This window comes from Oncorhynchus tshawytscha, linkage group LG18 (genome assembly GCF_018296145.1).
Source record: "Oncorhynchus tshawytscha isolate Ot180627B linkage group LG18, Otsh_v2.0, whole genome shotgun sequence".
In the NCBI taxonomy this organism is placed as follows: domain Eukaryota; kingdom Metazoa; phylum Chordata; class Actinopteri; order Salmoniformes; family Salmonidae; genus Oncorhynchus; species Oncorhynchus tshawytscha.
In genome coordinates this window covers 41,760,623-41,779,512 of record NC_056446.1, presented here as the reverse complement: position 1 = coordinate 41,779,512, position 18,890 = coordinate 41,760,623, and the positions used below count along the sequence as shown (strand labels likewise).

Below are 18,890 nucleotides of genomic sequence, written 5' to 3'. Positions count from 1 at the left end.
ATCATATTGTTTTGTATTTTGTTGTGTGCAAAAAACATACAAATACATATATATACACCTGTGATGTATTGTAGTTCTATCAGGGTTACACTAAGCGATAGAATGCTGAGGCTCAGCTGTGATATTTTGAAAATACAGGTGTAGGATCTTAATTTGATTACCCTGTTGCAGAAGCACTTTTCTGAACAAGTCTGATATTCTATTTGAGATTTTAAAAAGGCTTCTGAAGTTTGACTATTTCCACTTTGAAATTTCAGATTTGATATTTATCAACCACTACAAAAATGTCCATTAAATATAATCCACATAATAATTCACATTTCTTGTTGCTACAGCATTATTTTCCTGCTGTGAGAAACTGGGTCAAATTAAGATCCTACATCTGTATCTGAACTTTATCTGAAATATTTTGAAGAGCTCACCTTAAGAGAGCCCAATGCTGCTGATGCCCACCCAATGCTGATGCCCACCCAATGCTGCTGATGCCCACCCAATGCTGCTGATGCCCACCCAATGCTGATGCCCACCCAATGCTGCTGATGCCCACCCAATGCTGCTGATGCCCACCCAATGCTGATGCCCACCCAATGCTGATGCCCACCCAATGCTGATGCCCACCCAATGCTGATGCAATGCTGATGCCCACCCAATGCTGATGCCCACCCAAGCGTAATTTACCTTTAAAAGTCAAGCGCATTGTTCTTGTCAACAATGCACCTTAAAGCTGCCTTATGTAACTTTTCTGATGACAAAATTCATATAGAAATGCGATTTATAGATCTGCCATTCTCATTGAAAGCGAGTCTGAGTAGCGGTAGATTTGTTCTATGTGTGCTATTTCTATGCGTACCGTTTTTTAAGTTTCGTTTTTGCCTCTTTTACATTCAGTTTTGCTGAAAAATGTATTATTTTACTCATGAAAAATATATTTCACCGTGGTTTCGATGGTACAACGATTCTCTACAGTAGACTTGCTTGTTTTGCACATAAACTGAAATTAGTCGAATCACAGTATTAGAATGTTAGCAACTGGGAGGAGCGATTTCTGCACAGTTAACGTCCCTGTGTAAGAACAGTAATGACAAAGATTCATATTTGAACAAAGTCCTTCATTATGCATTATGTTAATCAAACCAAAACCGTTCTCAAAGTCTGTACAAATAGCTTTTTTTTTTTACATTATCAGGAAACTGCAGGACACAAATGATAATATTACATTGTTCATGGAACTCCCACTGTTGCATAGATCTGAATGAAGCACCTCCCTTTTGTGTTTGAGACTAAGTGATAAAATTATAAACTTCATTACAAAACACTCATTTATCAGACAGATCAAATATATTCTCCCTTTTTTCTAACTGATTATTTATTTTTTAAACATGATCACTTATAGGACAATATATTTTTAGGGAATCATTTACTTGAATAAAAAAGATCAAGCATTTTGCCTGGTTGTGAAATACAAAATGATTTATTGTCAACCTGTTGCTAGAAAATACTTACTTTTATTCTGTGCTGTGGCTTCTCATCTAAAACCCCATTTCTGAGTGTTCACAGCACATCTGAAGATCTCTCCCAGTTAGAGTGAGTCTCTGTCACCATATTGGAACGCACGCGCACTCACACACACACACCATGCAAACACACACACACACGCGCGCACTCTCTCACACACACACACACACACACAATGCAAACACACACAGACACATCACACACACACATCACACATCCCATCAACACATACACTCACCATGCAAACAAACACACATCCCACAGACACACACATCACATCACATCCCATCAAACACACACACACACTCACCATGCAACACACACACACACACACACACACACCATGCAAACATACACACACACACGGTAACACACCAATTCAGAGCTGAGGTAAATGCTGCAACCCAAAACATTTCCTCCAGATTGGAAAAATAACGGACGTGGCCAGAAAAGCACAGCAGAGAAAAGCCATCATTCCATTTCAATTTACTGTACGACCTTGGAACTGTACTGCTCGACCTTGGAACTGTACTGCACGACCTTGGAACTGTACTGCTCGACCTTGGAACTGTACTGCTCGACCTTGGAACTGTACTGCTCGACCTTGGAACTGTACTGCTCGACCTTGGAACTGTACTGTTGGAACTGTACTGCACGACCTTGGAACTGTACTGTTGGAACTGTACTGCACGACCTTGGAACTGTACTGTTGGAACTGTACTGCACGACCTTGGAACTGTACTGCACGACCTTGGACTTGAAAGGCAAAAGGGAAAAACAAAGAAACCTATAACATTTATTTGGTGGGGGGATTTGACATTAAACTCAATCTACTAAGATTAGAAAATTGTTGTTTTTGATTAAATACACACACCTCATGACTCCCTGTGTGTGTGTGTGTGTGTGTTGCAGCCGTGCTCGTTACAATAAACCCAATAAAAGGCAAAGAATATGAGAAGAGACAATCACATTGACCATGATGTTATTGCAGTGAACGTAGATATTTCAGATCTTGTATGACTGTTAGGGAATGAGGGGTAGAGGGAGCAGGGAAATGTGAGTGCTTCCCAAATGGGACCCTATTCCCTATATAGTACACTACTTTTGACCAGGGTCTATGGTGCTCTGGTCAAAAGTAGTGCACTATATAGGGAATAGGGTACCATTTAGGACACATTCTAGGTTTCAGATATGACAGTACTGTTATTATTGACCTCATGGTGCGTAACACAAACCAATTGTATCCAATCTTAAAAAATAAAATCAATTGCTGCTGTCAGAAAATTACATTTACAAGTTCTATACACAATTTAAACAACTGCATAAATCAATGAGAAAAACAAACGAGCATCCTAATTATTGACGAGACTCAAGATTAAATGATTTGACTCCAAGTAACCCTGATTCTATTGAGACCAGAACCTAATAATTTAAAATAATTAATAACATATGTACAGTGATTACTACACTAGTTATTAACATAGAGAGAGAAAAAACAGCATATGGAAATAAGTATTTTTTATACTCTTATAGTTGCTGGCGTGTCATGATGTCATTCACATCATATAAGGAGGATCCTTAGAATGGACCTCCCAGTCACTTGGGGCAGTTTTGGCGGGTTGACCCGGCGGCCATTTTGAGTGTACCCATGACCAATTCTATTTCTATGATTCATACTTTAAATCGGTATCCACATTGACCTCTACTTTAGATCGGTATCCACATTGACCTCTACTTTAAATCTGTATCCACATTGACCTCTACTTTAAATCTGTATCCACATTGACCTCTACTTTAAATCTGTATCCACATTGACCTCTTGAAGAACAGCCTCCTTAACCTGTCTGTTTTGAGGCTACATAACCGTCGACAACAGGTAGGTGATGTCTTCCATGTGGAAGTCTTCCACTGTGGTTTATCATTTCAACTGAACGGCGGTCTTCAGACGCATTAAAACACATTAACATGTTTGTTTTTGTTGAGTGTCGTCATTTTGTCCTGATTGGGAACGCCAACGTCAATCCACTTCCACATGACAGCACAGGAGGAAGGTGGTGTTCAGTGGTGGACTGTGCATAGGGCTATTGTGGCAAATGCCAGATGGGCTTGTCCGACTTTAGCCTAATGTGCCTATCTAAATGGGTGTTTTTGCACTAATAACGATGGCGTCAAGGGGGAAAACAGACCAATGCAGGGGTCTCAAGGACCAAAATGGGCTGCTGTGTTAGAAATTCCATGGCCGATTTTTTGTCCCAGTTCGTGCCTTGTGGTCCCATTCCACCCCTGATGGTCCCAGTCCTCCACTGGTGGTCCCATTCCACCCCTAGTGGTCCCAGTCCATCCCTGGTGGTCCCAGTCCACCCCTAGTTGTCCCAGTCCACCCCTAGTTGTTCCAGTCCATCCCTAGGGGTGTTCGTACCAGTAATTGTTCCCATCCACATTGCTCACTGTCTCTTTCCCGTTTCAACAGCTCGTACAAAAGCAGTGATGGATTGGAAAAGATTTCTTTAGTTTCTGAGAGAATTGCAACATCCCCAGTTGTTGAAGGTCATTGAGTTAAGAAGTGATATGTAGTCAGTCAAGGCCCAGGTCCATCCCAAAGACATAAAGCACAGAGTTGGTTTTTTCATCATGTTTTTGATCAGCATCGACAAAAGCATGAGACTGGGGATGTATGTCCCAAATAGCACCCTATTCCCTATAAAGTGCAGTACTTTAGACCAGAGCCCTATTCCCTATATAGTGCACTACTTTAGACCAGAGCCCTATTCCCTATATAGTACGCTACTTTAGACCAGAGCCCTATTCCCTATATAGTACACTACTTTAGACCAGAGCCCTATTCCCTATATAGTACGCTACTTTAGACCAGAGCCCTATTCCCTATATAGTACACTACTTTAGACCAGAGCCCTATTCCCTATATAGTACACTACTTTAGACCAGAGCCCTATTCCCTATATAGTACACTACTTTAGACCAGAGCCCTATTCCCTATATAGTGCACTACTTTAGACCAGAGCCCTATTCCCTATATAGTGCGCTACTTTAGACCAGAGCCCTATTCCCTATATAGTGCGCTACTTTAGACCAGAGCCCTATTCCCTATATAGTGCACTACTTTAGACCAGAGCCCTATTCCCTATATAGTGCACTACTTTAGACCAGAGACCCACACACTGTTGTTACAGTTTTTCTCAAGATCAGATGGAAATGTAAGTTTGACTGTTTGGCTTCTGATAACACTAAGATATTATCCGTTTGTTTGGTTTCTGTATTTCTAATCCAACTCGTGCTAAACGTCATGGTACAAAGATCCCCTAAATAGACGAGGCCTACATGTTGCTCTGAAATTAATGCAGCAGTACAGCAGCTAACAATTATTGATTATATGTTTCCTGTTATCCTTTGTTCTTCACAAAGGCTTTAATCAACATTCTGGACAAAAATAATCTAGAACCCTTCAAATAAAATACAACACAGTCTGTTCCAGCAGCTTTCTCACCAAACTACCGGCTGGCAGACTACCGGCTGGCAGACTATAGGCTGGCAGACTACCGGTGGCAGACTACCGGTGGCAGACTACCGGTGGCAGACTGCCAGTTGCAGACTACTGGTGGCATACTGCTGGTGGCAGACTACTGGTGGCAGACTGCTGGTGGCAGACTGCTGGTGGCAGACTACTGGTGGCAGACTGCTGGTGGCAGACTGCTGGTGGCAGACTGCTGGTGGCAGACCGCTGGTGGCAGACTACTGTGGCAGACTACTAGAGCAGCATGCTGGTGGCAGACTACTGTGGCAGACTGCTGGTGGTAGACTAATGAGATATCAATACAATAGCTGCACCTCACTCTACTATTCCCTATATAGTGAGAGGATGGTCTTCCTCTAGGAGGGGGGGGTGGTGTGTTGTCTTCCTCTAGGGGGTGGTGTTGTCTTCCTCTAGGGGGTGGTGTTGTCTTCCTCTAGGGGTGGTGGTGTCTTCCTCTAGGGGTGGTGGTGACGGTGTCTTCTTCTAGGAGGGTTGTGGTGGTGTTGTCTTCCTCTAGGGGGGTGGTGGTGTTGTCTTCCTCTAGGGGGTGGGGGTGGTGTCTTCCTCTAGGGGGTGGTGTCTTCCTCTAGGGGGGTGGTGGTGTCTTCCTCTAGGGGGGGTGGTGGTGTCTTCCTCTAGGGGGGGTGGTGTCTTCCTCTAGGGGGGTGGTGTCTTCCTCTAGGGGGGGTGGTGGTGTCTTCCTCTAGGGGGTAGTAGTGTCTTCCTCTAGGGGGTGGTGGTGTCTTCCTCTAGGGGGGGGTGGTGATGTCTTCCTCTAGGGGGTGGTGGTGTCTTCCTCTAGGGGGGGTGGTGGTGTCTTCCTCTAGGGGGGGTGGTGTCTTCCTCTAGGGGGTGGTGTCTTCCTCTAGGGGGTGGTGTCTTCCTCTAGGGGAGGTGGTGGTGTCTTCCTCTAGGGGGGTGGTGGTGTCTTCCTCTAGGGGGTGGTGGTGTCTTCCTCTAGGGGGTGGTGGTGGTGTCTTCCTCTAGCGGGGGTGGTGTCTTCCTCTAGGGGGTTCAGAGCTGCATCCTTAGACTGCTGTCCGGAACTGGACTCTGCCAGGCTGGGAGGGGGAGGGGAGAGAGAGAGAGGGTGGGGAGGAGCGAGGTGAGGAGAGAGAGGGAGGGAAGGAAGGAGGAAGGAGAGTGGGAGAGAGTGGGAGAGGGATGGAAGGAAGTGGGAAGGAAGGAGAGAGGGATGGAAGAAGGAAGGAGCGAGTGGGAGAGAGAGAGGGGTGAGAGATAGAGAGAAAGGAAAAAGTGAGGTGGGGGTTCATACGAGTACGCCAGAATATGCAAGATACATTGGGAAAAAAAGGTTGCAGGGAACAAAGATGTTGAAAGAAGGAGATAATAAATGTGAAAATAAAGGAGAGTGCATTTGAGCGATGGAATGACAATGACAAAAGGGGAGGAGAGGAGAAGTGACAAGGAAGGGGATAGGAAGAGTAGAGGAGCAGGAGCAGGAGAGGAGAGGAGAGGAGAGGACAGGAGGAAGGGAGAGGAGGAGTGGAGATGAAAGGAGACAAAAGGTAGAGAGTGCTGTCTGTAGAGGTTCACTGCCTGTCTGGACACACAGAAAAGATAGGGAATCACAATAGTTTGAGTCCAACTGATATAGACAGACACACACACAGAAACAGACAGACACACACACAGAAACAGACAGACACACACACAGAAACAGATAGACACACACACACACAGAAACAGACAAACACACAGAAACAGACAGACAGAGACAGACAGTACTGACGGATGAAATCAAAACACTACTGTACATACACACATGTTCATGTATGTGTTTATTGTATAATACACATTCTAATGAGCTCACCTCACTTACCAGTGTCCATCTCTTCTACCTCCATGTTGCTGCATGTCGGGTTGAAGAGACAAAACACACCTTATAGATGAAACCACACACACACACACACACACACACACACACACACACACACACACACACACGTATTCAGGGCTAGTTTGTTTTAAGGCTAGTTTGCATGAGCATACTCCCTCAATAACTTCAAGAGAATACTGGAGGTCAGCCTGATGAACCATACTACTCAGTAATATAACACATGAAGACTGGAGGTCAGCCTGATGAACCATACTGCTCAGTAATATAACACATGAGGACTGGAGGTCAGCCTGATGAACCATACTGCTCAGTAATATAACACATGAAGACTGGAGGTCAGCCTGATGAACCAAACTACTCAGTAATATAACACATGAATACTGGAGGTCAGCCTGATGAACCATACTACTCAGTAATATAACACATGAAGACTGGAGGTCAGCCTGATGAACCATACTGCTCAGTAATATAACACATGAAGACTGGAGGTCAGCCTGATGAACCAAACTACTCAGTAATATAACACATGAAGACTGGAGGTCAGCCTGATGAACCAAACTACTCAGTAATATAACACATGAAGACTGGAGGTCAGCCTGATGAACCAAACTACACAGTAAACTCCATGGAGACTGGAGGTCAGCCTGATGAACCAAACTACTCAGTAATCTCCATGAAGACTGGAGGTCAGCTTGATGAACCCAACTACTCAGTAATCTCCTCCATGAGGACTGGAGGTCAGCTTGATGAACAACAGGACATGCATACCGTATATCATCTTCATTTTCACCAAGGTTACATTGCATTGGCTCTTCTTTAATAGGGCAGTAGGCTGCAATATGTCCTGGTTGATTACAATTGTAACAGATAATAGGGGTTCGGGGGGGAGACCCCTTCGACACCCAGTTTCCGTTTTTTCCCTTAGTGTCTCGGCCTGATTCTGATTCTTTCCTCATGGCCCCACGCTGCTCTCTTCCCCCTCCATATGTTGGGACAGCCTTACCCCGTCCGCTGGTTCGCCCAGGCCTGGGGAATGGGAATCTTTCCTCCTGTGCCTGCTCAGCTGTTCCTGCCGTACAATACCGTTCAACCAGGCCCACGAGATGGTCGGCGGAAAGTACCTCGTTCTGGCCAACCCATCGTCTCACTTCTTGGGGTAGACCTCGCTGAAACTGGTTGAGTACGATGGTCTCTACGATCTCGGCGGATGACCGGGTCTCTGGTCGCAACCATTTCCGTGCCAGGTGAATCAAGTCGAACATCTGTGTTCGTGGGGGTTGTCCCGGTCGGTAGGACCACTGGTGGAAGCGATGTGCCCTCACGGTATCGGTCACTCCCAGTCTAGTCAGGATCTCTCCCTTTAGTTTATCGTAATCCTGTGCATCTTTCAACTCCAGGTCAAAAATACGCTTTTTGAGCGCGCCCTGTCAGGTATGGTGCCAGAAGCCCCGCCCATTCTTCTTCACTTCTCCCTCTCTGCCGTCCTTTCGAACCTGGTAAGATATGCTTCCACATCATCCTGCGCTGTCATTTTTTGAAGAAAATTATTGGCTCTCCTCTGGGTATTTGCAGCTGGTAATTGAGCCCCAATTTGGTCCGCTAGCCCCTTTAGGCCTTCTCTTAACTCCCGGGTGTTTCTCTCTTGCTCTTCTCTGAGCAGCTGGTTGGTGCGGTGCTGGACCTGTAACGTGTCCTGATACATTCACATTGCATCCTGATGAGCTATTTGTTGAGCTCTAGTTGCCTCTTGTCGGGCGGCCGCCGCTTGTAACAGGGCCTGTATGGCTCCCTCCATACTCATTTTCCTGAGAAACTGTGTTAACCAAACAAAGCCACAAAAAAAAATGTTTTACCCCCCTTTGGAGTGCAAACTGAACATTTTTTATTTTTCTTCTACCTAACCAGTGGTATGTTAGTCCATGCCCGCATTCTCCACCACGTGTGGCAAACCTCTTCAAGGTTAGGAGCGTTTGTCACAAACTAAGTGGTAAACTGTCACCAAATCACCTAAGAATGAGAGTTCTTTCGAACAGGACAGTACCTGTGTGTTTGTTTCTCCGTCCTGGTCCACCCAGGCCGTAGGCGAGGTCAAGGATAGCAGGGTTCGGTACACGAATCGGGTTCTCGGTAGGTCCAGGTCCAAACGCCAACAGGTAAGTCCAAAACAATCCAGCTCATACACGGTAAATCCAGCCAATCTCTATAGTCTCTTTCTCTATTGTTCATAGATCCTTCCAGCACTCTCTCTCTCTCTGACCCTTTATCTGTGGGTCGGCTCCACCTTCTTCTGGGACTTGTAGTTTTGGCGGTCGGCCATTTTGTGATCTGTAGTTCTGACAGGGGTGGCCATTTTAGTGATCGGGCAGAGCCCGTTTATTAGTTCTGCTCTCACATATCTGCCATTTATCACTCGACCCCCTTCTTTGCCACAATATATATAGAGGCCTAAAGGCTGAGACAATAAGAAGACACAGTGATATAGAGGCCTGTCTGTATATGTGCTCAGTCTGTGAATAGATTACTTATGCTTAGTGTCAAAGGTTACTTATGTGTCAAAGACGGAGACCGACAGATGAAATGCAGTGTCCACTTTTAGCAATAAATAATCCACAAAAGTCTGGCTCCAGCCCTGTAACTTCCTGGGCTCAAATTAGGGTATATTTTGAAAAAGAAGAAGAAGAACAAGCCAGCTGAAATCTTAAAGACAACATCCTATTTTAGGTCAGGTTGAATTATTCACACTTCCATAATGCATTGAAGCCTGAGCCAACGTTTTTAACTCTGTCAAAACGGCCTTTTTGTCATGTTAAAAAAAAAACTGTTAACCCAATCCAATGCCTGGGGAATATACAGTACATCTAAAATACACTTTGTTTTTTGGATACTGTGTAACATTGCATTTCATTTCACACTGACAATAGACAATCTACATCGATGTATCTGGAAATCTGCTTTCATGTCCCGTTGTCCACATATACAACCATGGGTTGTACAGCCATTGTATAGCCACGCATCCCACCACACAGCAGCGGCCGCTGATTGGCTGAATACCTGGGGCACGAGGTGGTTGGAGTTAACAAAACAACAAGACAGAACTACAGTGTCTTCGGTAAGTACTCAGACCCCTTTACTTTTCCCACATTTTATTAGGTTACAGATTTAAGAAAAACAAATCATTAAAGAGCAGCAGTAAATAACAATAGCTGGGCGAAATACAGGGTATTACGGTACAGAGTCAATGTGGAGGCTATATACAGGGTATTACGGTACAGAGTCAATGTGGAGGCTATATACAGGGTATTACGGTACAGAGTCAATGTGGAGGCTATATACAGGATATTACGGTACAGAGTCAATGTGGAGGCTATATACAGGGTATTACGGTACAGAGTCAATGTGGAGGCTATATACAGGGTATTACGGTACAGAGTTAATGTGGAGGCTATATACAGGGTATTACGGTACAGAGTTAATGTGGAGGCTATATACAGGGTATTACGGTACAGAGTCAATGTGGAGGCTATATACAGGGTATTACCGGTACAGAGTCAATGTGGAGGCTATATACAGGGTATTACGGTACAGAGTCAATGTGGAGGCTATATACAGGGGTACGGTACAGAGTCAATGTGGAGGCTATATACAGGGGTACCGGTACAGAGTCAATGTGGAGGTTATATACAGGGGTACCGGTACAGAGTCAATGTGGAGGCTATATACAGGGGGTACCGGTACAGAGTCAATGTGGAGGCTATATATAGGGGGTACCGGTACAGAGTCAATGTGGAGGCTATATACAGGGGGTACCGGTACAGAGTCAATGTGGAGGCTATATACAGGGTGTTACGGTACAGAGTCAATGTGGAGGCTATATACAGGGTGTACGGTACAGAGTCAATGTGGAGGCTATATACAGGGTGTACGGTACAGAGTCAATATGGAGGCTATATACAGGGTTACGGTACAGAGTCAATGTGGAGGCTATATACAGGGGGTACTGGTACAGAGTCAATATGGAGGCTATATACAGGGTACCGGTACAGAGTCAATGTGGAGGCTATATACAGGGGTTCCGGTACAGAGTCAATGTGGAGGCTATATACAGGGGGGTACTGGTACAGAGTCAATGTGGAGGCTATATACAGGGTTACGGTACAGAGTCAATGTGGAGGCTATATACAGGGGTACTGGTACAGAGTCAATGTGGAGACTATATACAGGGTATTACGGTACAGAGTCAATGTGGAGGTTATATACAGGGTATTACGGTACAGAGTCAATGTGGAGGCTATATACAGGGGTACCAGTACAGAGTCAATGTGGAGGCTATATACAGGGGTACTGGTACAGAGTCAATGTGGAGGCTATATACAGGGGTACCGGTACAGAGTCAATGTGGAGGCTATATATAGGGGTACCGGTACAGAGTCAATGTGGAGGCTATATACAGGGGTACCGGTACAGAGTCAATGTGGAGGCTATATACAGGGTGTTACGGTACAGAGTCAATGTGGAGGCTATATACAGGGTGTACCGGTACAGAGTCAATGTGGAGGCTATATACAGGGTGTACCTGGTACAGAGTCAATATGGAGGCTATATACAGGGTGTACCGGTACAGAGTCAATGTGGAGGCTATATACAGGGGGTACTGGTACAGAGTCAATATGGAGGCTATATACAGGGGTACCAGTACAGAGTCAATGTGGAGGCTATATACAGGGGTTCCGGTACAGAGTCAATGTGGAGGCTATATACAGGGGGTACTGGTACAGAGTCAATGTGGAGGCTATATACAGGGGGTACCGGTACAGAGTCAATGTGGAGGCTATATACAGGGGGTACTGGTACAGAGTAGGAGACTATATTAAAGTGAGTCTATGTTATATAAGGGTAACACAGAGTCAATGTGGAGGCTAAATAGTCAGGGGGTACCAGTACAGAGTTTGATTAGGGGGCTGTACAGAGTCTGGAGGCTATATACAGGGGGTAGTACAGAGTCAATGTGGAGGCTATATACTAGGGTACTGGTACAGAGTCAATGTGGAGACTATAAACAGGGTATGACGGTACAGAGTCAATGTGGAGGTTATATACAGGGTATTACGGTACAGAGTCAATGTGGAGGCTATATACAGGGGTACCAGTACAGAGTCAATGTGGAGGCTATATACAGGGGGCCTTACAGAGTCAATGTGGAGGCTATATACAGGGTATTACGCCAGAGTCAATGTGGAGGCTATATACAGGGGGTACCTACAGAGTCAATGGGAGGAAGGGGGCACCAGTACAGAGTCAATGTGGAGGCTATATACAGGGGGTACCAGTACAGAGTCAATGTGGAGGCTGTAGTACAGGGGCACCAGTACAGAGTCAATGTGGAGGCTATATGCAGGGGTACCAGTACAGAGTCAATGTGAGGCTATATACAGGGGCACCGGTACAGAGTCAATATGGGAGGCTGTAAACTTGGGGTACCAGTACAGAGGACCGGGGACACCGGTGCCAAATCTGAGATTTAGTACATGTAGGGGGAATAGAGTTATTAAAGTGACTATGCATAGATAATAACAGAGAGTAGTGTGCAAATAGTCTGGGAAGCCATTTGATTAGCTGTTCAGGAGTCTTATGGCTTGGGGTAGAAGTTGTTTAGAATACTCTTGGACCTAGACTTGGCGCCTTCCGGTCAACCTGCTCCACTATAGCCCCATCAATGAGAATGGGGCGTGCTCGGTCCTCATTTTCCTGTAGTCCACAATCATCTCCTTTGTCTTGATCACATTGAGGGAGAGGTTGTTGTCCTTGCACCACATGGCCAGGTCTCTGACCTCCTCACTGTAGGCGGTCTCATCGTTGTCGGTGATCAGGCCAAACCACTTTTGTGTCATCAGCAAACTTAATGATGGTGTTGGACTCGTGCCTTTGCCGTGCAGTCATGAGCGAACAAGGAGTACAGGAGGGGACTGAGCACGTACCCCTGAGGTGTCCCGGTGTTGAGGAGGGGACTGAGCACGCACCCCTGAGGTGTCTCTCATGAGATCTACTCTCATTGTGGGGAAGTAAAGCCGTCCTCTGTACCCGATTAGAGCAGATCTCCTCTCATTGTGGGGAAGTAAAGCCGTCCTCTGTACCTGATTAGAGCAGATCTCCTCTCATTGTGGGGAAGTAAAGCCGTCTGGCACGAGAGACTCATTGGGATGGAGACAACAGCAGAGTTCTGACTGAACGGAGCACATGTATTTACTTAGTGCTGTTATAATCCATGCTATGAAATCTTGCGATTGCATTGAGGTGTTTCCCCCTCATAGCAAATAGCTGGTAAAACAATCGAAGCAATGTTCCCACGGCCTATGTGCTCACGGAAGTGGAGCTGGCAGTCACTGAGAGGCTAAAGTAGTAAACAGCTTGTTTTTGAACTTTTTTATTTTATTTTTTTAAACATGACAACATTACCCATTTACCCAACATTACCCATTTACCACACTTTAATGAGCATTTAAGACATAATCCATTAATTATATAATAACACACACCACACCACACCACACACACACACACACACACACACACACACACACACACACACACACATGTGACACACAGACCTCAATGTGACTATAGAGATTGGACACCAACTCCCATCTATACTGTAATCATAGAAATTCAAGTCAGGTTCTATCGATTCTATTTCTATACTATCATCTCGGGAATCATTCTACAAACGGTTCTGGCCTGGTTGGATAAATCCGGGGGCCCAAAATAAAAATAAAACAAACAAGCAGAAAGAAAGAAACCGTCCCTGCCTCTATTACCCACGAGGCATTGTGATTGATTGTTGTCTTCAAAAGCCCCTCTAGCAGTACTTCTGACAGCGCCTCTAGCAGTACTTCTGATCTGCTGTTTTGTGAGAGACTTATGTCTCCTATAAAAGACTAGATCTATTGCCCCATTAACCTTAACAACCCCTCATGCTGTCTGTCTCCTATAAAGAATTTCTGGGATTGTACACTCCTGATTACGCACTGACACAAGGATTTCTGGGATTGTACTGATTATTGTGCATCAACCTAATGTGACATTTTCTAGTGTGTGTAAACTGCATGACTACCATGTAGCCAGCCAATGATGAGCTCAGGGGGGCTCCAAGCAGTATGTAGCCAGCCAATGATGAGCTCAGGGGGCTCCAAGCAGTATGTAGCCAGCCAATGATGAGCTCAGGGGGCTCCAAGCAGTATGTAGCCAGCCAATGATGAGATCCGGAGGCTCCAAGCAGTATGTAGCCAGCCAATGATGAGCTCCGGGGCTCCAAGCAGTATGTAGCCAGCCAATGATGAGCTCCTGAGGCTCCAAGCAGTATGTAGCCAGCCAATGATGAGCTCCTGAGGCTCCAAGCAGTATGTAGCCAGCCAATGATGAGCTCCTGAGGCTCCAAGCAGTATGTAGCCAGCCAGTCCCTGTCAGCTATGCCATCAGCTTACAGCTCAGATGTAACCTGTTTGGATTTGGAATGTAATCGTTATTGCAGAGATGTGTTGTCTGAGATTTAAAGCATATAATGTGTGCCTGCCAGCCTGGTCCCAGATCTGTTGTCTTGCCAACTACTATACTCATTGTTATGCCAAACATGTTTGACAAGTATTAAAGGAGTTGGCAAGACGGCACAAACAGATCTGGGAACAGGCAATTTATCTGTTGGTATTGTTTCTCAAGGTGACTGTGTTGAGGTCATTATGAGAAGCCTAGTGTATGCTGTCTATGTGTGCTTCATTCATAATCCCCTCCTCTGGATGAGTTTCCGTCCCCTCAAGGAGGTGACCTCTAGATGAGTTTCCGTCCCCTCAAGGAGGTGACCTCTGGATGAGTTCCCGTCCCCTCAAGGAGGTGATCTCTGGATGAGTTTCCGTCCCCTCAAGGAGGTGACCTCTAGATGAGTTCCCGTCACCTCAAGGAGGTGACCTCTGGATGAGTTAAATTCCCTTCAAGGAGGTGACCTCTGGATGAGTTCTACAAAGTCACCCCTCAAGAAGGTAACCCCTGGATGAGTTCTACAAGGTCACCCCTCAAGAAGGTAACCCCTGGATGAGTTCTACAAGGTCACCCCTCAAGGAGGTGATCTCCGGATGAGTTCTACAAGGTCACCCCTCAAGGAGGTAACCCCTGGATGAGTTCTACAAGGTCACCCCTCAAGGAGGTAACCCCTGGATGAGTTCTACAAGGTCACCCCTCAAGGAGGTGACCTCTGGATGAGTTCTACAAGGTCACCCCTCAAGGATGTAACCCCTGGATGAGTTCTACAAGGTCACCCCTCAAGGAGGTAACCTCTGGATGAGTTCTACAAGGTCACCCCTCAAGGAGGTGACCTCTGGATGAGTTCTACAAGGTCACCCCTCAAGGAGGTGACCTCTGGATGAGTTCTACAAGGTCACCCCTCAAGGAGGTAACCCCTGGATGAGTTCTACAAGGTCACCCCTCAAGGAGGTAACCCCTGGATGAGTTCTACAAGGTCACCCCTCAAGGAGGTAACCTCTGGATGAGTTCTACAAGGTCACCCCTCAAGGAGGTGATCTCTGGATGAGTTCTACAAGGTCACCCCTCAAGGAGGTGATCTCTGGATGAGTTCTACAAGGTCACCCCTCAAGGAGGTAACCTCTGGATGAGTTCTACAAGGTCACCCCTCAAGGAGGTGATCTCTGGATGAGTTCTACAAGGTCACCCCTCAAGGAGGTGATCTCTGGATGAGTTCTACAAGGTCACCCCTCAAGGAGGTGATCTCTGGATGAGTTCTACAAGGTCACCCTCAAGGAGGTGATCTCTGGATGAGTTCTACAAGGTCACCCCTCAAGGAGGTGATCTCTGGATGAGTTCTACAAGGTCACCCCTCAAGGAGGTGATCTCTGGATGAGTTCTACAAGGTCACCCCTCAAGGAGGTGATCTCTGGATGAGTTCTACAAGGTCACCCCTCAAGGAGGTGATCTCTGGATGAGTTCTACAAGGTCACCCCTCAAGAAGGTGACCTATGGATGAGTTCTACAAGGTCACCCCTCAAGGAGGTGAACTCTGGATGAGTTCTACAAGGTCACCCCTCAAGGAGGTGATCTCTGGATGAGTTCTACAAGGTCACCCTCAAAGGTCACTACAAGGTCACCCCTCAAGAAGGTAACCCCTGGTGAGAGGTCACCCCTCAAGGAGGTGATCTCTGGATGAGTTCTACAAGGTCACCCCTCAAGGAGGTAACCTCTGGATGAGTTCTACAAGGTCACCCCTCAAGGAGGTAACCTCTGGATGAGTTCTACAAGGTCACCCCTCAAGGAGGTAACCCCTGGATGAGTTCTACAAGGTCACCCCTTAAGGAGTTAACCTCTGGATGAGTTCTACAAGGTCACCCCTCAAGGAGGTGATCTCTGGATGAGTTCTACAAGGTCACCCCTCAAGGAGGTAACCTCTGGATGAGTTCTACAAGGTCACCCCTCAAGAAGGTGACCTATGGATGAGTTCTACAAGGTCACCCCTCAAGGAGGTAACCTCTGGATGAGTTCTACAAGGTCACCCCTCAAGGAGGTGATCTCTGGATGAGTTCTACAAGGTCACCCCTCAAGGAGGTGACCTATGGATGAGTTCTACAAGGTCACCCCTCAAGGAGGTGAACTCTGGATGAGTTCTACAAGGTCACCCCTCAAGGAGGTAACCTCTGGATGAGTTCTACAAGGTCACCCCTCAAGGAGGTAACCTCTGGATGAGTTCTACAAGGTCACCCCTCAAGGAGGTGATCTCTGGATGAGTTCTACAAGGTCACCCCTCAAGGAGGTGACCTCTGGATGAGTTCTACAAGGTCACCCCTCAAGAAGGTGACCTATGGATGAGTTCTACAAGGTCACCCCTCAAGGAGGTAACCTCTGGATGAGTTCTACAAGGTCACCCCTCAAGGAGGTGAACCCTGGATGAGTTCTACAAGGTCACCCCTCAAGGAGGTAACCTCTGGATGAGTTCTACAAGGTCACCCCTCAAGAAGGTGACCTATGGATGAGTTCTACAAGGTCACCCCTCAAGGAGGTAACCTCTGGATGAGTTCTACAAGGTCACCCCTCAAGAAGGTGACCTATGGATGAGTTCTACAAGGTCACCCCTCAAGGAGGTGACCTCTGGATGAGTTCTACAAGGTCACCCCTCAAGGAGGTAATCTCTGGATGAGTTCTACAAGGTCACCCCTCAAGGAGGTGATCTCTGGATGAGTTCTACAAGGTCACCCCTCAAGGAGGTAACCCTTGGATGAGTTCTACAAGGTCACCCCTCAAGAAGGTGACCTATGGATGAGTTCTACAAGGTCACCCCTCAAGGAGGTGAACTCTGGATGAGTTCTACAAGGTCACCCCTCAAGAAGGTGACCTCTGGATGAGTTCTACAAGGTCACCCCTCAAGAAGGTGACCTATGGATGAGTTCTACAAGGTCACCCCTCAAGGAGGTGACCTCTGGATGAGTTCTACAAGGTCACCCCTCAAGGAGGTAATCTCTGGATGAGTTCTACAAGGTCACCCCTCAAGGAGGTAACCTCTGGATGAGTTCTACAAGGTCACCCCTCAAGGAGGTGACCTATGGATGAGTTCTACAAGGTCACCTCAATGACAACATCAAGTATCCCTTCGTGGCCAAGATGTACATCATGTTTGGAAAGGTGGAGGAGATTTTCATCAGCACTAGCGGGGCTAAGGACATAGTAAAAGACCTGAACAACACCTCTGTCATAGGAAACGTCATTCACTCTCAGCTGGACATCAAAAGGTAGGATACGGCTTCATGTCTGTGTGGTTTGATTTCCTGAGAGAGTTGGATTTTGTGAGTGTAGCAAAAAAACAACAACTTGCAATTAATATTAAAGCATATAGGTGTTTTATGGAGACATAAATGATATTGGTTGTACTCAATATTCCACCACCCCAGGCTCCTCTGGTTCCTCCCACGAAGGAGGTACACCCTACACCCCTCACTACAGGCTACGTTGTTGCCAGGCTACGTTGTTGCCAGGCTACGTTGTTGCCAGGCTACGTTGTTGCCAGGCTGCGTTGTTGCCAGGATGCGTTGTTGCCAGGCTACGTTGTTGCCAGGCTACGTTGTTGCCAGGCTACGTTGTTGCCAGGCTACATTGTTGCCAGGCTGCGTTGTTGCCAGGCTGCGTTGTTGCCAGGCTACGTTGTTGCCAGGCTGCGTTGTTGCCAGGCTACGTTGTTGCCAGGCTATGTTGTTGCCAGGTCAGTCTTACCAGGTGACCCTGTTGGGGTAATGTTTTTTTGTTGTCTTTGGAAGATAATAAAAAATACAACAATAACATGAGGTTATGACATGAAAGGCCAGTTAGATTTAAACAATTATCCACATGTGTTGTTCTTATAAAAAACAAGTATATTCATTTAGGATCGCAATAATCAATGTGGCAACGTTTGTTTTATCTAAACAGTCTTTCAGACATGTTGGATAGGGCACTAGGTTGTTGTTATGGGGTGGCTACCCTCCCCAGGACATGTTGGATACAGCACTAGGTTGTTGTTATGGGGTGGCTACCCTCCCCAGGACATGTTGGATACAGCACTAGGTTGTTGTTATGCAGTGGCTACCCTCCCCAGGACATGTTGGATACAGCACTAGGTTGTTGTTATGCAGTGGCTACCCTCCCCAGGACATGTTGGATACAGCACTAGGTTGTTGTTATGGGGTGGCTACCCTCCCCAGGACATGTTGGATACAGCACTAGGTTGTTGTTATGCAGTGGCTACCCTCCCCAGGACATGTTGGATACAGCACTAGGTTGTTGTTATGGGGTGGCTACCCTCCCCAGGACATGTTGGATACAGCACTAGGTTGTTGTTATGGGGTGGCTACCCTCCCCAGGACATGTTGGATACAGCACTGGGTTGTTGTTATGGGGTGGCTACCCTCCCCAGGACATGTTGGATACAGCACTAGGTTGTTGTTATGGGGTGGCTACCCT

The 18,890-nt window shown here is 46.4% G+C and overlaps 1 protein-coding gene across 4 annotated transcripts in view; it reads right to left on the bottom strand.

Annotated features, from left to right (window-relative positions):
- Positions 1-5,976: 5,976 nt before the first annotated feature.
- Positions 5,977-18,890, bottom strand: part of si:dkey-71h2.2 (low density lipoprotein receptor adapter protein 1) — a 136,607-nt gene continuing 123,693 nt past the window's right edge. The window contains exons 9-10 of one of the 4 annotated variants that reach the window (XM_042301101.1): positions 6,891-6,950; positions 5,977-6,108 (exon numbers count right to left, since the gene is read on the bottom strand). In XM_042301101.1, the coding sequence (XP_042157035.1) occupies positions 5,982-6,108; positions 6,891-6,950 (187 nt within the window). In that variant the 3' untranslated portion in view covers positions 5,977-5,981. Of the gene's footprint in view, positions 6,109-6,881; positions 6,951-18,890 lie in introns of all 4 variants that reach the window. The other 3 variants (XM_042301102.1, XM_042301103.1, XM_042301104.1) reach the window with 3 other exon arrangements.